General features: G+C 43.3%; 1 protein-coding gene across 3 annotated transcripts in view; it reads left to right on the top strand.

Annotated features, from left to right (window-relative positions):
* The window catches only part of RNF216 (ring finger protein 216), a 146,570-nt gene that overhangs the window by 44,289 nt on the left and 75,893 nt on the right, over positions 1–26,388 (top strand). For all 3 annotated transcript variants that reach the window (XM_045993528.1, XM_045993530.1, XM_045993529.1), the window contains exons 6-13: positions 1,151–1,253; positions 2,669–2,833; positions 10,173–10,287; positions 14,392–14,531; positions 16,348–16,398; positions 17,346–17,483; positions 19,232–19,380; positions 19,914–19,992. In XM_045993528.1, the coding sequence (XP_045849484.1) occupies positions 1,151–1,253; positions 2,669–2,833; positions 10,173–10,287; positions 14,392–14,531; positions 16,348–16,398; positions 17,346–17,483; positions 19,232–19,380; positions 19,914–19,992 (940 nt within the window). The remainder of the gene's footprint in view (positions 1–1,150; positions 1,254–2,668; positions 2,834–10,172; positions 10,288–14,391; positions 14,532–16,347; positions 16,399–17,345; positions 17,484–19,231; positions 19,381–19,913; positions 19,993–26,388) is intronic.

A 26,388-nucleotide genomic window follows, 5' to 3' on the forward strand; every position in this document is an offset into this window, starting at 1 on the left:
AAAGCTATGTGTTTGGCGTGAAGAGAGTCTGTTCTTAAGCAGACATCGTCTGTTGCTTCAGCCTTGCAGCTGGGCAAACTGAATGTCACTGAAATTCTTCATGGGGACTGATACTACCAGAGGGTTACAAAAAGTATTAATGAATTAGCAGAAGATTCATCAGTCTTACATAATACCCAGTGCTCATTATGTCACGTGCCCTCCTTAATGTCATTACCCAATTACCCCAACCCCTCTCCCCTCCAGTAACCCTCAGTTTGTTTCCTATGATCAAGAGTCACTTATGGTTTGTCTCCCTCTCTGATTTTGTCTTGTTTTATTTTTTCCTCTCTTCCCCTACGAGCCTCTGTTTTGTTTCTTAAATTCCACATATCAGTGAGATCATATGATAACTATCTTTCTTTGATTGACTTATTTCGGTGAGCATAATATCTAGTTCCAGCCACATCGTTGCAAATGGCAAGATTTCTCTTTTGTTTTTTTTTTTGACGACTGAGTAGTATTCTGGTATGTGTATGTACGTGTGTGTATGTATTATATTTACCACATGTTCTTTACCCATTCATCTGTGGATGGACATCTGGGCTCTTTTCACAGTTGGGCTATTGTGGAAATTGCTGCTACAAACATTGGGGTGCAGGTGCCCCTTCAGATCACTACATTTTATCTTTAGGGTAAATACCCAGTAGTACAATTGCTGGGTCATATGGTAGCTCTATTTTAAACTTTTTAAGGAACATCCATGCTGTTTTCCAGAGTGGAGCAAACTGTTTTTAATTGCGAATGTGAATACATTTTCCCACCCCTTGGCTGTTACAGTTTTCTCACAGACCGTAGATACTTTTCCTCTAAATTTCCCAGCTCCATACAGTTCAACCAGTAAGAATTTCAGTGACTTCATGACATTGACACCTGACTAACAGAGAAGTGTACATTAATTAGTATGTTTATTGCTTTTTAAAACTAGAAGTAAAAATAGGAATTAAGTATATCTGTTTTTTGTCTATTTGTTTCATTTTTCTGATCTGCAAACAATTTAATAGGCCAATCATAGTGTATGATGAGGCACATTATTTTTCAAACGTATTTAAATCAATGGCAGGTGTGGGATTTGGAAATACTGTGAAAATAACATCATTTATTTTTGCAGACTTTGTAATTTTCTTCTGGAAAATCCAGACTATCCAAAGAGAGAAGACAGAGTCATTATCAATCCCAGTAGCAGCCTGCTTGCCAGCCAAGATGAGACAAAGGCAAGTGTTGTGCTCTTTGTTTTGCAGTCTGCCTCAAAATCCTCTGTCTTTTTCATCTTTGTGGTAAGAAAATGCCTTATGGGACACATTTTTTAAAGATGGGACACATTGGGACACATTTTTAAAGATTTTCCAGCCAGGAAAATAGGATTTCGGAATACACTTATCCCTTCAATGGGCTTTCCCAACCTGAGTCGCTTTGGATTCTGTATTTAACTTCTTTTGTTGTAACTCCAGCGTCTCTTCCCACAAAAAAACAAACCTTCCATATCTTTAGTCTTACAAAACAAGTTTTTAAAATGAAACAAGAATTGGCCAGGATTCTTTGTATCATTTTGGTAGTGGTTGTTGTTTTTTCAATATTTTATTACGAAAATTTTCAAACATAAAGCCAAAAGAATTTTACACTGATCACGTGTGTATCTACCAGCAGTACTATTAGAAGTTAACATTTTATTATATCCACTTCGTCACATATCCATTCCTCTGTCCATCAGTGCATTTCTCTTATATTTCTTATATAATTCTCTTAGATTTCATTATGATACATTCTTTTGATACATAAATCACAAGAAAATCAACACCCTGCCCCATACCTACATACTTCAGCATACATTTCATCACCTGGAGTTCAATATCCGTTGATAGTTTTTCTTTTGATGTATGACTTATATATAATGCATGCACCTGTATTAAAATTAAAAGTTTGATTTTTTTTAATCTTTTTTTTTTTAAGATTTTATTTATTTGAGGGAGGGAAAGAGAGAGCAAGCACAAGTGGGTGGAGAGGCAAAGGGAGAAGCAGACTCCCTGTTGAGCAGGGGACCTTCCCCCTCCCCCCCACCTGCCCCACTGATGTGGGGCTCAATCCCAGAACCCCAGGAGCATGACCTGAGCCAAAGGCAGATGCTTAACCAGCTGAGCCACCCAGGTGCCCTGATTTCTTTTTAAATCTTAATCATCACTTTTATTGCAATCCTAACTAGCATTTAGTGTGTCAAGTCGTGAAGGAAAGTCTAGATCAGAACTGCTTCATGACTGCTTGATCCTTCTGCTCCCCATACTGTCTTTTGACGACCTCTTTTATGTATTCTGTAGCAGGAAAAATGCTAGTTTTTTCTGAACATTTTGTGAACAGAAGCTGGCTGAAAGCTCGGTTTCAAATCCATAGCTATAATTTTTTACTAGTTCTGGCACATACTCGTCTCCATACTCCAGACGGCTGATTTAATATCTCCGAACCACCAGTTCCTTCATTTCTGTACAGGACTGGTACCCTCTGTGGAGTAATCATGAATACAAGTGAGATGATTCTGGTTTGTAATAAGCAGTTCTTAAAGTGATGCCCCTTGGTGGGAAATGGCGTTATCTGGCTTCCTAATGTCATGCCCCCACCCCCCGCCTTCTCGTTCCAGTCGCCTGAGATAGACTTCTTTGACTACTCTCAGTTGGTTCCTCTCGACCAGCGCTGCTTCATCCAGGCTGCTGACCTCCTGATGGCCGACTTCAAAATGCTCAGCAGTCAGGACATCAAGTGGGCCCTGCATGAGCTCAAAGGACACTATGCAATCACCCGAAAGGTGCTGTGTTTGGTCTTCTGGTGGGGTCACACCTCTTGACTGCTTCTTCCTGTGATAACAGAACGAAGAGTTCAGCTTGTGGAAATTGGGATGATTTATGATGGCAAAGCACTAAGGAGTTTGTCAGGGTGAAGATAAATAGACAAAGGTATTTACTGATCAGGAGGAACTGGATGAAAAGAAATCATAGTTTAGAAGCAGGGAAGTTCTGAGGACACCTGGCTGGCTCAGTCAGTAGAGCGTGTGACTCTTGAACTCAAAACTGTGAGTTCACCTTGGGCATGGAGCCTACTTAAAAAAAAAAGAAGTTTCAAAAAAGCAGCAGGGAAGTTCTGGTTGGCCCATGAAGACCTGACCGGTAATGAATGTTCCTGTGGACGGCAAGATGACTAGGAGTGAAAAGTGTGTTCCAGCGCCCCTACTTGCTTTCCTCTACAGCTGGGAGCGGGTCTCCTGATGAATGTGGCCTCACCCCAAGTCTAGGCCCCTTCCCCCTTATATGGCCAAGAAGATCCAGGCAGCTGTCAACAAACTCCTCTAATTGTAGGTTAATCTTAGGAAAATTACTGTGAGGGTAACACAGTTAGTGCTTTCTATTTCTGAATCTCATTCCTCATGCCAAATAGGGAATGCTATGTTGTCATTGAAAAATGAATGAGCTCCCTCCCGCTCACCCAAAAATAAAAAACAAAACAAAAAACCAGCGACCACAGCCTGAGACCTTCCTAGCATCTTCATTGCTCCAGAGGTTCCTGACACCTTTGCCAAGCTCCCAGGGAGCCCAGATGAAAAGAGAAAGGGCAGCAGCAGGAGGTGGCTCTTGTGGTCTGGAGGGTGGGTTGGTCCTATTAGCAATGTTCCTGCTACTGTCCTGGGACCAGTAAAAGGAATTTGACTAGCAGATGCTTCTTCTGGTCATCCCACAGCCCACTCATCATTTGGGTGGGAAGTTAGTAGGATTTTGTGGTTCACCTCTTATATCTTCTTTACCCCTTTCCTTGTCTTTTTGGTCTTATTTTTTTATGGTGTCTGCTTGTTTTGGTGAGTAGTTGGAAAACTTACAGCATTTTAAAATGGGGTTGGGGTGGACTGTCTGAATGAAAGTGAGCTCTTTAAGGGGCAGTACTATTTGGCAGAAGCTAAAACCTGTTGCATTCAGTTAGAACTTCTCCCTGCTGTATGCAGATCACACCCAGGGGTTTTGCCCTGTGGACAGTGATGCTCTTGTGGACTGGGTGTGGGAAGCACACCCAGAGATGTTTTCTAATTATGGCCATAGCACATCTTCCCTGTGCCACTCCCCAGACATGATGATAGCTTAGTCTTCTGATATATATATGCGTGTTCACTGGAGACTGTCACATTTCCCTGGATTTTTTTCCCTTTGTGTTATAAACATCAAACACACGTAAAATTAGAAATTGTACTATAATGAGCCCTGCTTACCATCACTCAGGTTCAGTAACTCTCAGCTCCTGCCCGGTTTTTCGTCCCGTGTGGACCCACTTCCTCCCTCCCTGATTGTTTTGTAGCAAACTCCAAGAATTGTTTCATTTTCTTTAAATCTGTAACTATTTCAGTGTTAACCTTTAAAAGATGGATTCTTTTTTGAAAAACAAAATACCAATATCACACCTTAAAAAGTGATCTTATTAGATATCCACTCATTTTGTTCAAACTTCTCTGGATGTGTCAAAAGCCTTTGGTCATATTGCGTTCCAAGTAAAAGTCTTTCTTGCAGTTGGTTGATAGGTTACTTAAATCTCTTAATCCTTCCCCTTTACTTTTTTTTGCTGCTCATTTATTGAAAAAAAATCAGTTGTTTATCTTACCGATTTGACAGTCTAGATTTTGCTGACAGTACCCTGTGGCATCATTAACTGGTTCTTTGGTGTACTGTATTTCCTATAACTTGATAGTTAGATCTAAAATCTTGATCAAACTCAGGTTTAATTTCTGTTCCCCCTTGAATTTTAATTCCATTTCTGCCAGTTGGGTCTTTGACTTTGAGCCCGTGTCGTGAACATGCAGGGCTCAGTTCTCTTGATAAATAGTGGATGTTTTACGTGGCTTGTAGGAGAATTAGATGGGATACAGTGTAGAGTAGAGCGAGCCCAGCACAGTGCTTCATGTGTATGAGGTTTCAGTGATAAGTTCCCTTTCTTTGCACTTCCTTCCATGTGCTGAGGAACAGTTGTCAAGCCTCTGTATTTAGAAATTTCCCAGTAGCCCACCTTCAGTGTGATCTTATCGAGTCAGTCCTTAGAGTAATTCTACAAGACCACATTCTCTGATGTGGCCTCCTTAGGTTCACAGTGCTGAATTCACTCTGGAGGGGCCTACGACCCGAGGACCTGCTCTGGTTTGTTGCCAGCCGGTGGTATGGAGCCTTGGGGTATAGGAAGACTCTGCCCCCAGTGCGTGTGTGGTTGAAGATTTGTTAGCTCAGTTCTTCGTGGATATGTCCTGTGGATAGGTTTCTTGAAGACCACAGTGCAGCTGCAGTAATGTTTCCTCTGGTTGTTTGCTCTGTAGGGACCAAAGTGCTCCCAAAAATGAATAACTTCTAACTGGAGAGAACAAATCATTATTAAAACTCATGGCAGGAGCTCCTTGTTAAAATGAATGTTGATTTTCATCAAAGTAATTTATGGCCATAAATTTAAAAATCAGTTGGTGCCAAAATGCTTATTTGTAATTTTTTAAACCACAGGCTGAAGCCCCCTTCTTCACCCTCTTCCTCTGTTTTCCAGACATAACTCGACTCTTAATCTGTTTGTTTTTTCCTAGTACTTATCTCCACATTTATGAACACATGCTTATCCTTGATTAGTTTCAGAAATTACTTCAGTTCTCTTAAGGTAGATGGGGCTCTGGATCTTACACACCCATACACACTACCTTTTCAATATACAGTTTTTGTTAAATTTGTTTTTAAAGTTTTGTTATTATGACTGGAAGTATTCACTGCTGGGGCAAGTAAGGTACTATGATAATGTCTCCTTTCTTGAATTTTCTATTTTTCTTGGAGTTAACATTGGTTTCCTCCGTCTTTTCATTTACTTTTTTTTTTTTTTTTTTTTTTTTTTATTTGACAGAGAGATCACAAGTAGGCAGAGAGGCAGGCAGAGAGAGAGGAGGAAGCAGGCTCCCCGCGGAGCAGAGAGCCCGATGCGGGGCTCGATCCCAGGACCCTGAGATCATGACCCGAGCCGAAGGCAGCAGCTCAATCCACTGAGCCCCCCAGGCGCCCCCATTTACTTTTTTTTTGTTTTTGTTGCTTTGTTTTTTGATGCTGTAGCTGACAAGTCTAAAACACTGTTCTCATCACAGTTTGCTTGTTGCCAAACCTGTCCATCAACACTCAGTTCGTTTTTTTCCCTTCCTCCTCCATGCCTGTGTATAGCTTTCTGTTTGGGAGTGCCCTTTGCCTTTGGACAAAGTTTGATCCTCTGTGTTTTAGATCCTGACAGCTTTTTCTGTCTTGGTTTACACACTCACACTTGACTTATAGTTCCCTGGGTTGAAAATTATTTCTCCACCAAGTTTCTCCTCAATAATCCTGCCACAGATACAACTGTCTCTTTCATTCAGACAGCATGTTGAGTGCCTGCTATGGGCCATGCCCTGGGAGAGTCATGGTGAACAGTGCAAGGCCCCTTCCCTTATGGAGCTTAATACTAGTGGACAGTGGTCTCTCTTTTAATCACCCCTTAACTTCTGTTCCTCTGACATGTGCTCATTCTGAGGGTCTCCACTTCCCAGCCTCCCCAGATTTCTCCTCTGTGTACTTTAATGATCACCTCGGTCTCCTTATAGGTAACAACGTCTGCATTTTTGTACCTGACCCCCACCAGGCTCCACAGAGGAATCTGTGGCCTCTCGTCAGCTTTTATTTCATCAGATGCCCATTGTAGTATTTCTAGGTCATGCCTTAAAGGAATTTGGGCCATTGTCAAGATATCCTAAGAATCTTAGCAGACTATATCCTTGGTTCTCAGAACCAGTACCTTAAGTGGGGATTTGATTTGTGAATGTGAGCAAGCTGGAGGGAGAAATACCAGATAAGTGTAAAAGGAAAAATTATCTTCGATATCTGTTGTTCCTGTGTTCCTCCTGGTCGGTTTTTTTGAGTACTTTGTGATAGTTATCAGCCAGACCCTGAAAACAATGGCATCTGTAGAACACAGATTAGCTTCCTTCCAAAGAGCTTTCAGTCTATTTGAGAAGATTTAAGGGAAAAAAAAATTAAAATGGTGTGATGAGTGTTACAAAAGAGTGAATAAATGTACATGAGAGCACTAGGAAAGAAAGGGCGGGTGTCACTTGAACAAGATCTTAAGGGAGGGGCGCCTGGGTGTCTCAGTGGGTTAAAGCCTCTGCCTTTGGCTCGGGTCGTGATCCCAGGGTCCTGGGATCGAGCCCCGCATCGGGCTCTCTGCTCAGCGGGGAGCCTGCTTCCTCCTCTCTCTCTGCCTGCCTCTCTGCCTGCTTGTGATCTCTCTCTCTGTCAAATACATAAATAAAAATTAAAAAAAAAAAAAAAAGATCTTAAGGGAAAGTTGTTTTCACTAGAGAAATCTTATGTGCAGAGGCAAAAAAAAAAAGTAACCACGGTGCCTTTAAGCAAGTAGGTATGAATTTATAACTAGCAGTTCTTGAAAGGGAAGTACTCTGATTTATAATTATATTTGGTCTATTTAACTAGATCTTTAGTTAATATTAAGATAAGGGGCAGTTGTTGTAACTACCAAACTAAGATTTTGGAGTCTCCTTTAATTGGTCAGCCACATTTATTTTAAGATACAGTTTTCCTGATGAGGGCCAGTATGGATTTTTTTTCCTTCTAACTAGAAATAGCATTTAAATGGGACCAAAATAATGATCTCATTTCACCTCCAGACAAGAGGGTGGTGTGGTTGAACACCCAGTGGGCTACTAGGTAAAAGTTCTGAACTGACTTCACATTCCCATTTCATTAGTTAGTTATAAATGACATCTTCCCTTTAATCACCTCATTTGTAAATTTAGGTTATTTTAACCTGTCCTGCCTTTAGCAAATAGCCCTGGTTCAAGGATGGAGTGTTTACCTCTAGGTAAAACTGATAGAAATTAGTGGTCTTGCCACGGAATACAAACTTGTCACCTTAAGACTGGTACCTAAGTGTTTGTGGGAAGAGATAGTCAGAGGGAAGGTGTTGATCAGGGAGATGGAGAAGTCATAGGATGGCTTCCGCTGTCAGCCAGCCCTTGGTGGGTTTCCCTGAACCCCTCTGTGAGGGCAAGGTGATGTCAGAGAGAGGAAGGAAACTTAGTTCTGCGACTGGCCTGAGTTCATATCCTAGCTTTAATTAATTTGACTGCGAGCAGCGTCCTTTTCTGTAAGCCTCGCTTCCCTCTGCTGTGAAAGAAGCCCGCCCTCAGAGGGTTGCTGTGAGAATCCCATGACCTGAGGGGTCGCCAGACCCACACAGAATGCTTCATTCACAGAGGTGTATAAGCCCATGGCAACTCCCTTCCTGTCCCCAAACTTGAGAACTTTGGAAAGGAGGGGATAGAAGGTAGATGAGAGTAGAAAGATGATCTGTCCCTCTTATGTAGCTAAAACACTTGTTTTCTCTTGCTTTCATTTTACCAGCGGGGGACACAGCTGTTTTCCTAAGATAAACATTCAGAATGTGACTTACTGGCAACATTCCTGTAACACATAGATATTCCTGTAACCTTTTGTTATTCACTGAGAGTATGAAATGCAAACCCTGTGGGTTGCCAAGGATACACCCCGGGCTTTGGTCACCTTCTGTGTCCTCCAGAAGCCCATTGTCCAGTGGAGGGACTGACATGAAACAGAATCAAATAAGTATATCATTACTGTTATCAGCATTTCAAAGGAAAATAAAAGGTGCTCAGAAAGAGTGTAGCAGGAGGACCTAGGGTGGACCGAGAGGCTCCAGGAGGGCCTCCCTGAGCAAGAGACTTTTAACCACAGACCTGAGTATCCTGAAGTAGGAGTTCAGTAAGTGGGGCTTGGGGGTGTCCTTTCCTGGGATACTGTAGAAGAGCTAAGTTGAAGGGAAAGGATCATGAATTCAGCCTGGGATGCTTTGAGTTGCCAGCCTGTTGAGTGAAGCTTATGAGACATCCAAGTAGAGAGAATTCATTTGGGTGCTCGAATGGCCAAAAGAGGTGGGATCATGAGGGTCATTGGCACTTGCAGGGCGACCTCCCCCCCTGAACGAAGTAGGCACAGGGAGAGAGCCGAGGCTGCCTGGAGGCCTTCCAAAGTGTGAAGACCGAGGGGAGGGAGGGTGGCGAGGAGTGGGCAGAGAGGAGGCGTGACGCTAGGCTCGGGGAGCAGTCAGTGTTACCAGTACTGCCGAGAGGCCAGGTGAGATGAGGACTATAACATAGGGGCTGGAGTTTGCCTCCTGTTACCAAGGAGATGAGCTAATGGAAAGATGGGCTTCGGTGCCCAATTGGAGGGAGCTGGGAAATGCACACAGGGTGAGATGAGCAAACATGGGCAGGTGGCCTCTTCAAGCAGTTCGGGGTGGGGTGTTGTAGCTGGTACCTGAAAAGGGAAGGAGGCCAGGGAGGAGGGATTGTTTGTTTGTTTTAAGATTTTTTTATTTATTTGACAGAGACAGCAAGAGGGAACACAAGCAGGGGGAGTGGAAGAGGGAGAAGCAGGCTTCCCGCTGAGCAGGGAGCCTGGTGCCGGGCTCGATCCCAGGACTCTGGGATCAGGACCTGAGCCGAAGGCAGACGCTTAACAACTGAGGCACCCGGGCACCCTCCGCCCCCCCCCCTTTTTTTAAGATGGCAGAGACTTGAGGATATTGAAATGTCAGTTGGAAAGATTTTTAAAAAGAGGGAAGCTCAGAAGGAAAGGAATTATCAGTGGCATAAAACTTTTGCCCTCCAGTGTGCTGTACAGAGAGGGGACGCAGGTGAAGCCACAAGGAATATGGCAGTGTTGGTGGAAAGTGGACGGGAGAGTGTTGGCCAGAGGTACGCCATTTAGGGTATGCCGTAGAGTGTGACTTGCCAGCCATCTGTTAAGTGGCCCACCCTGCACACAGCCGAGACAGCTTGCCCACTTTCTGTTTTCTTATGTTGCTTTGTCAGTAAGCATTCAGTTCTGCCCTTGTAGCAGTCAGAAAGCGAAAATAATGAAATACTCCCTGTTCATTTTGCTACAGCCTGTTTCTGGTAAGCTGTGCAGGGGAGCTAACTGAAACAGAGTCAGAATGAGATTTGGGGTTGCCGGGGTTGCCTGGGTTTCCTGTATTCTTGCGTCCCATGTGCAGCAGTAACTTTTCTTTTTCTCAATTTTCAGGCCTTTTCTGATGCCATTAAAAAATGGCAGGAGCTATCACCAGAAACCAGTGGGAAAAGAAAAAAGAGAAAAGAAATGAATCAGTACTCTTACATAGATTTCAAGTTCGAACAAGGTAATAGCCAACTCTGAGTTTTGCCGACTGTGCAAAGCAGCTCTGTGGAGCCCTCTGCTTCCTACACAGCCCATAAAGGCTGCTGTGGCATGGCCACCCTGCCAGTCCAGCCCAAGGACCGACTGTGTGGCCTGCTTTGGGGACGCAGCCATATGTTTAGGAAGGGCTGTGGTTGCCACCCTCCTTCTTTCTGCCTAGGATACACTGTGACCGAAACATTGTGTGCAGTGGCAAAGAACTCATGTGTGGGAAAGTGGGGACGCTGTCAAGCTGGGGGGTGGGAGGCTGATCTTGAAGGTTTGACAAGAATTAGCTTTATGTTTAGGAAAATTACCTAGGACAGAGATTGATTGCTCCCTACAGAGGGATCACTTGTACGCCTTAGAGAGTGGCTTCTGCACAAGGAGAAACCAGCAGCTCCTAAACAGCCGCTGGTGTGCTGAACATTGTGTTATTGATGTAACTGCCGAGAGCCGTTCCAGAGACGTTACTTGGGTCTAATCCCCACCCCCAGGGTAAACGTGTTAAATTTTACATCAAATCTGAAACGAGTTGCTTGTGTCTGAGAAAAGAGCCCACTGTAACTTCTCCTATAGATTATGTCATAAACAGTAATATTTTCCTTTTGTTTTCTCGTCTGTCTTTCTCATATCTGTACTTAGTTATATAACTGATAATCAGGTCTGACTAAATGGAAAATCTGTGAGCTAACTGTGGAGTTAGAAAGTTTTGGGGGTTCTGAGCTCCTCAGGATCTAAAATGAAACCCCTAGGCTCTGACTCCTGAGGTCCCCGAGCTAGTCTGTGGTGCAGTGCTCTCCTGCCGTGACACTCTTACAGGTCTGCCAGAGAATGGGAGAGTGGGGGCAGTGCGTAGGTGGTTCTTCATTCAGCTAAATTTATCCAGTTTAGACTCGGCATCCCAAATACATAGCCGTTCCATATTTGTTTCTGTCAGTGGTAGAGAATAGAAAGTACCACTTTGCAAGATGGTCCACTCCCTTGTTGGTCAGCTCTGTCTTTTAGAAAATTCTTTTCTATCAGGTTAAAATGGACCTTCCCAAAATTTCTTGCCATGGGTGTAGTTCTTGTCTCTGAAAAGACTTGGAATCTGTCTGTTGCTCCTTTGTCTTTCTGAGTGCCTTTCTCTGTGGGTCTCCTCTAGCTTGTCAGAATCTTTGAAAGTCTGGGTGTGCAGGGTACTCCAGATGAGTCTGCTGTGTGGAGACAATTCTCAGCATTAATATTTATGGCTCACAGATACATTTAACCTTCCTTGACAGCAGTTTACAAGTACAGATCATCTCAGAGTCCTCCCATTTGCTCCAGGAATCTAATTTTTCAACTTTTCGGCCATTTTTCCATCCAAGCACCACCGTTTGGGTTACATGTTGCTTGGCTCAAAGAGGGAGTCAGGATTCTCCCTCCACTGTCCTTTCAATGGTTTCATGAGCTGACCAGTAGACTGTCTTCTCACGAAGAGTCTGGATAGAATCTGAACATCGATAAAAAATGTAACGTACTATCTCTCAAAACTGACCAAGAAAAAAGACACAAATTATCAGTATCAGGAGTTTTCACCCTTCATAGGGCCTCTCACCATAGACCCTACAAACAGCCAGTGCAGAATACTGTGAACAACTTTACACACATCAATCTGACAACTTAAATGAAATGGACCAGTTCCTCAAAACACAAAATACCAAGACTTACCCACGTTTGAATAATCTAGATAGCCCTGTAGCTCTCAAGAAAACTGAATTAATAATTTTAAGTCTCCCAAAAAAGAAATCTCCAGCCTCATTTGGTTTCACTGGAAAAGTCTTCTAAAAAAGTTTAGAAGAATTAATACTAGATCTACATAGTAGCTTCTAGAAAATAAAAGAGTAGGAAGCACTTTCCAATTCATTTTATGCAGTCAGTATTAACCCAGATAACAAAAGCCGACAAAGACAGCACAGAGGGGCGCCTGGGTGGCTCAGTGGGTTAAAGCCTCTGCCTTCGGCTCAGATCACGATCTCAGGGTACTGGGATCGAGCCCCGCATCAAGTTCTCTGCTCAGCGGGGAGCCTGCTTCCTCCTCTCTCTCTGCCTGCCTCTCTGCCTATTTGTGGTCTCTCTCTCTCTGTCAAGTAAATAAAATCTTAAAAAAAAAAAAAAAAGACGGCACAGAAAACTATAGATCAATATCCCTCATGAATAGGCATGCAAAAACCATTAACAAAATACCAGCAAATAGGAATTAGCAATATATAAGAGAATTATGTGCCATGACCAAGTCAGATGTATTCCAGGGGTATAAGGCTCATTTAGTATTTTGAAGAACAGTCAGTATAATCCACCATATTAACAGGTTAAAGAAGGAAAATTACATGACCATGTTAAATGATACAGAAAAGTCATTTAACAGTATTTAACACCTAATCATGATTAAAACTCAGGAAATTAGGAACTTGAGAAGAGCTTCTTCAACTTGATAACATCTACAAGAAAATCTAAAGCTAATGTTGTATTTAATGGTGAATCCTTTTCCCCTCAATCAGTAATGAGGGAAGGATGCCATCTGCTTACTGCTGTTCAACATGAATTGGAAGTTATAGCCAATGAGGAAACTCCAAGGAATCTACCGAAAATACACCTTCTACAATCATTAAATAAGTTCAGTGTCATTGCAAGGTATAAGGTCAACCTGCAAAAACTGATATTTCTGTATACTGGCAATCAGCGTGTGGAAACCGCAGTACAATACTATTTATAATTACTGCCTCTCCCATTAAATACTTGATTTAAATCTAACAAAACATGTATAAGACTTGTGATTTAAAAAGCAAAAAACTAGAAAACACTGAAGAAAGAAACCAAAGGTAGATTTCAGTGGAGACCTGTTTTGTGATCATGGATGGGAAAACCCAGCATTGTAAGGATGTCAGTCCTCCCCAAATTGATACATAGTTCCCAGCAAAACTTTCTGGTAGCTATAGGAAAGTTTATCCTAGAATATTTATGGAAAGGCAAGGTACTGGACTAGCCAAAATTTTTTTTTAATATTTTATTTATTTGACAGAGAGACAGAGATCACAAGTGGGCAGAGAGGCAGGCAGAGAGAGGGGGGGAAGCAGGCTCCCTGCTGAGCGGAGAGCCTGATGCGGGGCTTAATCCCAGGACCCTGAGATCATGACCTGAGCCAAAGGCAGAAGCTTAACCTCCTGAGCCACCGAGGAGCCCCTAGCCAAAATTTTTGAAGAGAATAAGTGGGAGAAGTGTCAGGAAGTTAATGGAGTAAATCTTGAGAAAGCCAAAATGAAGAGACTATGAAGAGACTTTTTAGAGAGTGAGTAGATGATCTGGGTAGAACAGACAGTTTTCTAGAAAACATAAATTACCAAATGCACAGAAATAAAAAAAGCTGAACAGGCCAATAGCATTGTCTGATATTTATCATTCTGTTATCTTTTACTCTAAATATTTGTTACTTATTGTAGATTTAGGTGCTACTCTTTCAGCTTTTCTGTATGAAGGTCTTCAAAGTAAAAAGTTTAAAAAAACATTCATCAGACACATGTTGCCCTACCAGAATGGCTACGATTACAAGCTGACAGTTACAGGCGATAGGGACGTGGTATGACACACTGCCAGTGGAGGGAGCTTGTAAATTGACACAACTGCTTTGGAAAACTGGCACTATTTTCTAAAGCTGCAAATATGCCTATCTCTGATCCAGCGTTCCCACTCCCTCATGTGCTCTGCTGAATTGCAGACACATTCAACAACCCTGTTCACAGTAACCCAGAACTGTAAACCCAGCTGTCTTTAGTAGAATGAATAATAAAGTGTGGTATATTCACACGGTGCTGTACTGCCAGGATAGGAGGGACCTTCCATTTGGAGCGTAACAAGGAAAAAGAAAATGAAAGTCAAAGTATATGCATGATAAGTTAGGGAACGGAAAGGGGCTGAATTTTCCCGAATGTAGACTACATTATTGGAGTCAGAAATGTACTGTTGAGGGATACGCGGGGCACTGGCCCACAGGAGCCTGGAAGGGACGCCCTGGATTCCTCACAACAGTTGTCTGCATGATTTTGCATTGTCATATGCCTCCTAGGTGACATAAAAATAGAAAAGAGGATGTTCTTTCTGGAAAATAAGCGACGACATTGTAGGTCCTACGACCGGCGTGCCCTTCTTCCAGCTGTGCAGCAAGAGCAGGAGTTCTATGAGCAGAAAATCAAAGAAATGGCAGAGGTAGGAGGAGGGGTTTGGGTTGTGTTTCTGACATTCTGGTTTGCTCTTAGGGCTTAGTATAAAACTATCCTTTAAGAGTTACGTTGTCTCGGGGGTGGGAGGTTGGGGGAACAGGTGGTGGGTAATAGGGAGGGCACGTATTGCATGGAGCACTGGGTGTTGTGCAAAAACAATGAATACTGTTACGCTGAAAAAAATAAATTTAAAAAAAAAGATTTACGTTGTCTTTGAAGCAGTTGGTTTAAATAAACTAATAAACTGTAAAGCTTTTTTTAAAAACTGGGTTTTGTAAGGATATTAACTGAAGGTCACCATTTTATAAATTAGATGCATGTTCAGAGAATTTAATTTGGAGCTTGGTGAACATATGTATTTCACCTCCCTCAGCCTCTGCTAATGAAGAACAACCAGAGAGAGAGCCCACATAGCTCTTCAGTTCTTCCAAATAAATTGTCAAGTGTGCAGAGCGACCTGATATATATACTGGTGGAATATATACCAGTATATATACTGGTGGTTTACTATGTATTTACTACGTGTTTACTACGTATTACTACGTATTTAATCCACTGAGCCACCCAGGCGCCCCTGCACTCAACGTTTAAAGAAGTCCGTGAGGGGCATCTTCGGCTTGGGTCATGATCTCAGGATCCTGGGGTCGAGCCCCACATCAGGCTCTCTGCTCAGCAGGGAGCCTGCTTCCTCTTCTCTCTCTGCCTTCCTCTCGCCTACTTGTGATCTCTGTCAAATTAAAAAGAAAAAAAAAATCCAAAAAGGAAGTCCATGTTACCTAGAAAAGCCTTTGATGAGGGGCACCTGGGTGGCTCAGTCCCTTAAGCATGTCTCACATCGTGATCTCAGGTCTTGAGATTGAGCCCCCCCCCCCCCCCCGCATGTGTATGCGTGTGCGCTCTCTCACTTGCTCTCAAAAAAATAATAAGGGATGCCTGGGTGGCTCAGTCGGTTAAACCGCTGCCTTCCGCTCAGGCCATGATCCCAGGGTCCTGGAATGGAGTCCTGCACTGGGCTCCCTGCTCAGCAGGGAGCCTGCTTCTCCCTCTCCTTCTGTCTGCAGCTCCCCCTGCTTTTGTGCTTTCTCTCTCTGTGTCAAATCATTAAATAAAAATCTTTAGAAAAATAAAAATTAAAATAGAACTGCTTTGTGTGCCACTGTTTGCAGTAGCAGTGTGGATTTGGTTATTCTCCTTGATGAACGTCCAGGGTTGTTTCCATTGTTTTTGCTATTAGAAATAGTGCCATGGCGAATAACCCTGAGCATCCCGTATTTCCTACTTCCGCCCCCTAGTATCTTTGGGATACATCCCTAGAAGTGCCACAGGTGAATCAAAGTACCTAAATACGTAGGTAACGTGTTACATGGTGCCAGGTCTCGTCCGTAGTGCGTGCATTGGTTTGCACTCTGAGCAGTGTGCAGCAGTGCACTGGTCACCCGCCTCACCGACAACAGATGTTGTTGAACTTGGTTTTTACTGGTTGGTTTATTGTTTGCTTATGCTATTCTTTGCTATTCAAAAGTATTTCTATAACCTGTCTTTTCACTTATTCCTTCTGCACTTTGAGTCAGATTCGAGAAAGCTTCCCTTATATTTTCTAGTATTTGTTTGGTTTCCTTTTTTATATTTAGCTTTCTTGTGGATTTTAAATTTACTCTGCGGTATCTTTTTAAACTACTAAACTGTAACTGAAGAGATGATTATTCATAATCGAGTTCTTTTATGTCCATGGAAATAAATGCTAAATGTTTGTGGCAGCTTTGCTAACTTTGTATCTGCTTGTATTATTTTTTTTTCTTCAGCATGAAGACTTTTTGCTTGCCCTCCAGATGAATGAAGAACAGTATCAAAAGGTAGTTTGAAATCTCACTAATTCATTTATTCTGGGTATTTACATGACCTTTTTTCTTTATCACATTTCCTGGTGCAAATTGGTGTCCGTGTAACTCCCTGTTCATCTGCTAGGTTTATGGTCCAGCCAGCTTACTGTGGATGCTTGGACCGTGATGGGTGCTCCTGATTCCAGACTGGACCAGAATTGAAGCACAGATGACGACATAGTTGTCTCTCTTAAAAAAAAAAAAAAAAAAAAAAATCAAAAAACATTTCCTAGAATCCATCGAACAGACTTTTTGAGGAAAATTCAGAATTCTGGTGTCAAAAAGTTAGAAGGAAAAGATGTGGTGTGGCTCTTGTCCACTCCTCTCTGCCATCCTCACCTCGAGGCCTTTTCTAGCATGGTGGGAATGGCCTGGGGGTTGGGTCTGGCTCTGCCAGTGAGAAGAGCAGATTTGCTGGTGCTCACAGCACTGGGGGTTGCTGCTCTACCTGGCTTTGTGGTCCAGTGAGATACAGTGTGGGTTGAGACAAAGCCCCCTTGCACACCTGCTTTCTAACAGGGAGAACAAAATCCAGCTTCAGAGGCTTTTTGGGATGACATCCTTTATGCCACTTCCTGACTCATCTGAGTATAGATGGTATAGTTCTGCTGACACCATGGAGCTCAAGATGAGATCACTTTATACAAAGGATGACTCCAAAGAATAAAAACCCATGAAAATTCTCTTCAGTTATAACTGTTAAAACTATTCTCTTTAGTTATAACTGTCTTTAGTTATATATTAATATTTGTACTAGCACCTGAAGCTAGATTTACAGAGCTGAAAACAGCTCTTCGTTGTGTTATGCCTTCTAGAGGTGACTTCTGAGCTTAGCGTGTGTTTGGGAATGGGGGAATATGAAATCTAGCTGCCCCTCTGCCTCAGTGCTTAGCATTTCATGTGTCTCCGACGGCCCACAGGACGGCCAGCTGATCGAGTGCCGCTGCTGCTACGGGGAGTTTCCATTCGAGGAGCTCACTCAGTGTGCGGATGCTCACTTGTTCTGCAAAGAATGTCTCATCAGATACGCCCAAGAGGCGGTCTTTGGATCTGGAAAGGTAAGACTCAACAGAATATGTCCGCACACACAGGAAATGTTCACATGAGACCCCATCTATAGACAAGTGTAAATGCCTCGTGGAATTGCCCTTTCTGGGGTGAGGTGGAGCTTTTGAGACATGCTGGTAAGTGTGTGATTCCTAGACAATGCCTGGCTGGTGTGATTGTGTTGGTTGTAAAGCAGAACAGATTTCTTCTTGGAATGGCACTGTTCCTCTGTGCCCCTATGCCTACTCCAGGAGCACCGACTTCTTCACTCATCGAACCTTTTTTTTTTTCTTAAGGTTTTATTTATTTATTTGACAGACAGAGATCACAAGTAGGCAGAGAGGCAGGCAGTGGGGGCGAGGAAAGCAGGCTCCCTGCTGAGCATAGAGCCCAACGTGGGGCTCAATGCCAGGACCCTGAGATCGTGACCTGAGCCGAAGGCAGAGGCTTAACCCACTGAGCCACCCAGGAGCCCCACTCATCGAACCTTTTTGTAATAAAAATGAGATCCTTACAGCTGTTTGAATGGGAATGCATTGTTGGGCTTTTTTTACACAAAATTTTTAAAGGATTTTGTAGTTGTATTAAATGAATAACTATTGGGATGCCTGGCTGGTTCAGTCAGAATAGCATGTGACTCTTCATTTGGGGGTCATGGGTTCAAGCTCCATGTTGGGTGTAGGGGCTACTTAAAAGTAAATAAGTGAACTTTAAAAAGAGACATTAAAAAGAACTAGAAACTTTTTAAAAAGTAACTATCCAAGATCATATTTCTGTGTCCGAAGTTAGTGTCTGTTGATACCAGCATAACATAATACGAAAAGGTGTTTTGTTTTGTCTTAAGGAATGCTTGAAAACCAGAATTACTTTCCATAAATAACTGACCAGTAATCATTCAACATCAGTTATTCTAAAGTCAGTTGCAGTTTTAGTGAAGAATGGAGTAACCATTATGAGCAGAATAATTGTCCCCCAGAGACGTCCCCATCCTCATCCCAGAACCTGTGGTTAGTTACCTTACATGACAGAGGAGAATTAATTAAGGTTGCTAGTCGGGTGGCCTTGAAATGGGGAGAGTATCCTGGATTATCTAGGTAGGCCCAGTGTAATCACAAGCATCCTTAAAAATGGATGAGAGAGGCAGAAAAGGAAGTGAAACCGATGTGGCATGGGAAGGACTCAGTGTGCTGTTGATGGCTTTTGAAGATGATGGCCAGCGCCCACTGGGGCAGCTGTCCTGGAGGCTGTCTTCCTTTTTCTTGGAAGAGTTAGTCCCTTGACTCCATCTGATGGGGTTAGGATCAAGACAGGCTTTTCAAACAATCCCCTTAGTTTTAGTCTGTATTCCTGTCCCCTCTTCTATCACTCGCCTCTGCCTTCCTCAAGGTCTAGACGTCCAGCCTTTTTAGCGTCTCTGGAGGAAATCAACTCACTTCTCACAAATACCACCTTTTCAGACACTGCACCATGACCTTCCTTGTTGCTCTGCACCTTACTGTGGTTCGGACTGATAGAGGCCCTCTGGTGCTGTATCATAGATGGACTTTGTGGGGTTTTATCATGGTTTCCTTGTTTTGAGCATGGCCTCTTTCTTAACCACTGTTTGTCTGCTTCCTGTTGAAGGATGCATTAAACCCCTGAGGCTTTTGTTTTTCTATAAATTTGATTGAAAAAAAATTTTTTTTGGTTGAGTTTTTTTTCATTCATTCTTTTTTAATTTAATTTTACCTTTTTTTTCCTCCTGCCCTTATAATTCCAGTCAGAACTCAGCTGCATGGAAGGCAGTTGCACATGTTCTTTCCCAACCAGTGAGCTGGAGAAGGTGCTTCCCCAGACCATCCTGTATAAATACTACGAGCGGAAAGCCGAAGAAGAAGTTGCCGCAGCTTACGCCGATGAGCTTGTCAGGTGAGTTCTCAGAATTGGAGAGTGTCGTCTGTCACCTCATTCTCCATTATGAAGACTGCCCGAACACTTTCATTAGACAGTGAAAATCTCTAACAAAGCTGGATTTTCCAGGTCTTCTGAGCAGTAAGGGGATAATTTTATTAATGGGAAAATCCACATTTCATATTTTTACTCATATTCCTCGGTACCTCTTAATCACTTGGCTTACAGGTACAGTCATTACACATTGGTTTGGAGGATGGAGGAATGGTGACATGGGCAAGGAGTTCTCACAGAGGTAGGGGTCTATGTTTATTGAGTGGTTTGCACTGAGGCAGGACCCAGAATGGCACCTGCATTTCCTGGTAAGAGCCAGCACAAAGGAGAGCCTCAGTCTGTGTTTTAATTAAAAATAAGGAGATAAGGCTGTCCAAGTTAAACTCTATTTTAAAAAAGAAAGAAGAACAACAACAAATAAATAAAACTCTATGTTTTATGAACCTGGAATCAATTTAATATTCTGAGTGATATTCCTTCTGCTGTTTTGATTGTAGGTGCCCCTCCTGCAGCTTCCCTGCTCTGTTGGACAGTGATGTGAAGAGGTTCAGTTGTCCCAATCCTCGCTGCCGGAAGGTAGGGAAGCATATTGTTTCCTAGATTCGTTTTCTAGATTTTGATGTTATAGACTACACTGATGGCCAGATATCTGCCAGCTATCTGCCTTTTGACCTGTGAGAAGGATTTGTGTGCTCTCCTTTTCATGAAAGCAAATGAAGTTTGGTACTTGGTGAATCATGGTTGACATGGTTGCAGAGATGGGGGCCACCTGTGGAATTCCAGTTACCTGTTGGAGGCCTTCCTGTGAGGGCAAATGTTGTGATGTAAAATGTGAAGGGATAAAGGCCTGGGCATCATGATGGCATCTCTGTCGCATCTGGCAGATTATTCACTAACTGTTCTTACAAGAATTGATTGTGTTGAGTGCCAAAGCCGTCCAGTCATCTTGCTGCTGAAAATCTTCTTTTTAACTAGACTCCACTGTGAGCTAAGAACATCTTCAAATGTGTCAGCTATTTACAAGCCACTTAGAATTTTTAAATGTCTAGCATCAACCTAGTCAAGTATGTTTTAAGCCATTTTCCTAAAATATAAAATAGCATGACCAGGGCGCCTGGGTGGCTCAGTCGGTGAAGCGTCTGCCTTCGGCTCAGTTTGTGATCTCAGGGTCCTGGGATCAAGCCCTGCGTCATCAGGCTCCCTGCTCAGCAGGGCATCTGCTTCTCTCTCCCTCAACCCCCCTTCCTGCCTGTGCTTGCGTGCGTGCGCTCTCTCAAATAAATAAGATTTTTAAAAAGAAAATAGCATGACCAGAGTTGAATATGATAATATCTCTGCCTTGTTGAGGGAGTGAAGAAATGAAAGAAGTCATTGGGAAAGGAGGAAGAAACTAAACTAACGGACTAAATTTTATTCCTTTTGTTTTCAGCATTCGCATTTCTTTGTAAAACCTGAGTGTATTCTTAGAACTTACATGTCCCCACCCTAAGGCTGTTGCTATAACAGATGTCCCAACAGTCTTTGGCTTTTGGAACTCAGTGGAGGCCCTGACTGCCATGTGTGCTCCCCAAGCGCCCAGCACTGGACTGCTTGGAGAGGCAGTAGCCAAGGGAAGGCAGGGGAGAGCAGGGGAAAAGTGGAGATGCTGGAATGTTGTAGGTCTGAAGATCAGTAGTCCCGAAGGCTCACAAGCTGGGTGGGGCCAGGTTATGCAGGTCTTGAACCACCAGTCTGAGGTGGCGGAGTGGGGACGACAGGGGGACTGAGATACCAGGGAGAGCTCTTTGGCTGTTGTAGGCCAGGTCAGAGACCCCCATCATTGCCACCTCCTGTGGGGTCTCCATGACTTGCTAAGATGGAGCTGGGAACTAGATTTCCTCTGAGGATTCCAAATTAGACTCTGCCGATAAAACTACTTACAGACAATTGGGAAGGCCAAAGAGAAGGTGAGGTCAGTGTTCTCCAGAGACAGAAACAGGCAGTCATATGGGCATATGTGAGTCTGAAACAGTGTCCTGTGAGTGTCTTCAGAACATAAACCTGCGAAGTCAGTGAAAGTGTCTGAAGCAGAAACATCAAATATTCAGCTGCTTCTCTGTGAAAGGGATATACATATCTTCTTGAACTTGGAGGTGGCCATGTAGCTTCTTTTGGTCAATGAAATGTCAATGTGGATGAAGTCAGTCACTTGGAGAAAAAGTGGTAAAAACATGGCTTGGGGTGATGTCAACAAGTAAGCAGCCTCAGACCTTTTTTCCCCAGCCCCCTACAGATACACTGATCGATAGTACACAGACCAGCTCCTTTTATGAGAAACTTAGAAACCAGTTAAGAGGCTCCTGCATTCCAGACATTGCAAAGCTGGCTCCCTTGAAGCCTGTAGGAAAATTCATGGAACTCACTTGCCAGAGAGCCTCCCATGTTCACATACAGGAAACCCCTAAATCCTAGCTTCCCCCCAGAGGGGGGAGAGGGAAGACTTGAACATAATCTAGCATTCAGACTTCTTGAGCAGCTACCCAAGGGGCTGGGTTTGGTCTTTCCTGATACTAAGCATTGACAGGAAGGGGCACCAGGTTGGAGATTGCTGAGAACAATTGCTGAGAACAAAGGCAGAATTTTATTTATTTAAGTAAGCTCTATACCCAACATGGGGCTTGAACTCAAGACCCAGAGATCCAAGAGTCACATGTTCTACTGACTGAGGTGCCAGGTGCCCCCAAAGACAACATCTTAAGCTAACATACACTTGCTCACCACTGCCCTTCCCCTCAGTTTAGTGTGCAGAGAATTGGAGAAAACCCCCAACTCCTTGCTTTTCGGCCTGAGGAGGGAAAGAGTTGAAGCATAGGTCCGGTGTTCTGATCACCTGACTCACCGCACTGACAGGACACCGCGGACCCTAGATGCCTAGAACACTAGAGCTGGGGAGGCTCGCTGCTACCCCAGAGGACCCACGGTTCAGACAGAGACAGTGGTTAATATGGTTTGGCAGCTTCTCCCTTGGAGACGGGAGGAGTGGAGCATGCACCCAGTGTTCTAGCGTCTTGGGGGAGGAGGTTTTTGAAGGGACTGGTTTCTCTTACCCGCCTCAGCACTGATGAGACCCACCGTGCTCTAGATGCCTGGGGGCTGCTGAGAACAAAAAGAAGGTGGACTGCTTATAGCAGTCCTTTAGTACTGTAGACAGACACCAGAGATTTATAAATATTTATAAAAGATTTATAAAAGAGATTTATAAGCTCCTGAAAATAGGCTAGCAAAACTTCTCTAATTGGGAATTTACATTTGTTAAGTCCAGAGAAGACACATCCAAAGTAAAGGTTCCCAGAATCTGTAGCTAGGTTGACTGGTAAAGGTCTTTCCCTATGCAAAGCCAGTGTGTAAAGACTGTTTCTTCAGATGTGTGGATCCTGCCACAAAGCAACAAGGCACAGGAAGAAATACAATCCAACCAAAGGAACAGAGTAGATATCCAGAAAGGACACTAAAGAAAAGGAGGTATGTGAATTACCTGACAATTTGAAATTATCTAGCCAGAAGAACAGAAAGGAAAAAAAGAATGAAGATTAAGGAAAGCTTGAGGCATCAGTAGGAGGGACATGATTAAGTGAATCAGTGTGTGTACTATAAGAGTTTTGGGAGAAGAGAGAAAGAGACAGAAAGCTTATTTGAAAAAATCAGAGTCTAAAACTTCTACAGTCTGGGAAAGGAAAATGGATATCCAGATTCAAGAAGCCAAATAGGCCCCAACTGAAATGAACCCACACAGTATAAGGGAGAGTTAATATTGTTAAAATGTCGTACCTGCCCAATGCCACTTAACAGATTTAATCACAATTCCTATGAAAATCTCAGCTGCTTTTTTTGAAGAAACAGAAAAAACAATCCAAAAATTCGTATAAGCCAAAACAGTCTTGAGAATGAACAAAGCCAGAGGCCTCATACTTCCCTGGCTTCAAAGCATAGGACAGAGTTACAGTAACCAAAACAGAATGGTAATGGCATGAAGACAGACCTACAGACCAGTGGAACTGAACAGAGAGCCCAGAAGGAAGCCCACACCTATGCAGTCAGGGGCACCAAGATTACACAGTGGGAAAGGTCGTTCTGCTCCACAAATGGTGCCAGACAAACTGGATGACTGCCTGCAGAAGCACCACAAAGATCAACTGAAAATGGAATAAAAACTGAAACATACAATCTAAAATTCCTGGAAGAAAACATACGAAACTTCCTAATATTGGTCTTTGCAGTGATTTCGTGGATATAGCGAAGGCACAGACAACAAAAATCGAAACAGACCAATAGGACTGCATCAGACTGAAAATCTTTTGCATAGCAAAGGAAACCATCAACAGTGAAAAGGTAGCCTGTGGACTGGGAGAAAGTATTTCCAAATTATTTCTCTGATTAAGTGTTAATATCCATAATACACAGAAATTCCTATAACTCAGTAACAATCAGAAATAAGTTAATTTAAAAATGGGCAAAGGATTCGATTAGATATTTCTTCAGAGAAGACACACAGATGGTCAACAGGTATACGAAAAGGCACTCAGCATCACTCGTCCGGGAAGTGCAAATCAGAGCCACAGTGAGGTTGTCTCACATCTACACAAAAAGGGGAAAAAGGAAATAGTGTTGATAAGGATGTGAAGAAATTGAAACCGTTGTACATTGCTGATGAAAGTGTAAAATGGTACATCCCCTGTGGAAACTAAAAATTAAAAATACAGGGAGTTGGCTGGCTCCGTTGGTGGAGCGTGTGACTCTGGATCTCAGGGTGTTAAGTGCCAGCCCCACTTCAGGTGCAGATCACTTAGAAATGAAAATCTTGGGGCACCTGCGTAACTTAGTTGGTTAAGCATCCGATTCTTGATCTCAGCTCCTGTCTTGATCTCTGCATTGGGCTCCACACTGGGTGTAGAGGTGGGGAGGAGGGGGTGGTAAATAAATAAAATCTTTTTTTTTCTTTTAATTAAAAAATAAAAGTACCATACAGTCTAGTGATCCTACTTCTGAATATTTGTCCTTTGAAAACGGGATCTTGAAGAGCTATTTGTGCTCTTGTTCATTACGTTATTGTTCACAGTTGCCAAGACATAAAAGCAGCATGTCTATCCATGGATGAATGGCTAAAGGAAGTGTCTTTCTGGGCGCCTGGGTGGCTCAGTGGGTTAAAGCCTCTGCCTTTGGCTCAGGTCATGATCCCAGGGTCCTGGGATCTAGCAAGTCCCACATTGGGCTTTCTGCTCAGCGGGGAGCCTGCTTCCCTTCCTCTCTCTCTGCCTGCCTTTCTGCCTACTTGTGATCTTTGTCTGTCAAATAAATAAATAAAATCTTTAAAAAAAAAAAAAAAAAAAAGGAAGTGTCTTTCCGTACAATGGAATAGTACGGATTTTGAAAGAAAGAAGTCCTGTCATGCTACAAGGGTGAACCTTGAGAACATAATGCTAGTGAGATAAGCCTATCACAGCAAGACAAATTCTGTGTGATCCCACTTACTGCAGGTAGTAGTCACTTACAGAAGCCGGAAAGAGAATGGTGGTTGCCAGGGGCTAGGGGAGGCGGGAGCAGGGAACTGCCATGCAATGGCTGTGAAATTTCGGTCACCCAGGATGCAAAACTTCCCGAGATCTGCTGTACACCAGTGCATATGTAGTTAGCAGTACTGTACTGTACACTTTTAGATTTGTTCATAGGGTAGATTTCATGTGTTGTGGTTTTTTTTTAACCCAACGAAAAGAGAGCTAATGGTTCATTGTCCCTTCCTTCTGCCAAGATGGACATGTAGAAGTAAGTCTCTGTTTGGAGCTACTGAAGTGTGAGTTGGTTCCAACAGCATAACCTAGCGTTTCCTGACTGGTACAGATCTTGAGAACCAAAACAGATGATGGGGGTGGAGAAAAGGAACAGATTTGAAAGATAATGGGGAGATAGGATTCAAAGGACATACTCTGGCTGGAGGGGTAGGGAGAAGTCCAGATGACTCACTTCTCTGGTTTGGGCGTAAGTGGGTGATGACGCCATTCACGTGCAATTGCAAATCGAGTAGATGAAGAGGGGAAGAGGGCGCCTGAGGGGCTCAGTTAGCTGAACGTCAGACACTTGATTTTGGCTCAGGTAGTGATCTCGAGGTCATGAGATGCTGTCCCATGTTGGGCTCCACACTGGGCCTGGAGCCTGCTTAGGATTCTCTCCCCTCCCCTCTCTTAAAAAAAGGGAAAAAGAATAGGAAAAGATTCCAGGAGAGAAGGTTGGTCGATTCTGTTTTAGACTTGGAGAGTTTTGAGGCTGGAGGTGTTCAGTATGTGTATGTTTGCCTGGCACATAGTAGGTGCTCAGTAATTACTTAGAAAGTAATTGGAGACAGGAACATGAGGCAAGATCTAGGCTAGAGGAAAATTCTGTAGTCAGGAGTAAGAAGCATTGGAAGGAGAGAGCCCTGGGGACAGGGAACACATATGGGAGCACGGAAAGCCTGCGGCAGGCCATCTAAGAAGTAGGTCACAGGAGTTAGAGAACGCTGACAGCGTTTTGCTTGTAGTCTCATCAAATTCATAGATGAGTTTAGGGAAATAATTATCATTAAAGTGAGTCCTGATAGGTTCAAAGCATGCGTTTACATTTTTGCAGATCCTTTTATGTCCCTTAGTAATGTTTTCCAGTAAAGAGAATGCATCATAAGGCTTTCTCAATGACAGTGTGCTTCAGAACTTGACCCTCCCTGCATATGAGAGCATCCACATTCTGGACAGTTTCCACCTTCGGGTAATGTCTGCAGAGTTTGGCCCACCGTGGAAAATAAAGTACAAACTGTCTCTTGGGAACCTGAGGCAGAGACAGCAGGTTAGAAGTTCCTGCCCTGTTCTTCACCGGGAAGGGAGAGCTAGCTTAACAATTAGGTCTAAGGTGGTCCCTCCTTATTCGGCACTATGGAGAGTCACCACTAGGTGGCACTGACACTCC

This window comes from Meles meles, chromosome 21 (genome assembly GCF_922984935.1).
Source record: "Meles meles chromosome 21, mMelMel3.1 paternal haplotype, whole genome shotgun sequence".
In the NCBI taxonomy this organism is placed as follows: Eukaryota; Metazoa; Chordata; class Mammalia; order Carnivora; family Mustelidae; genus Meles; species Meles meles.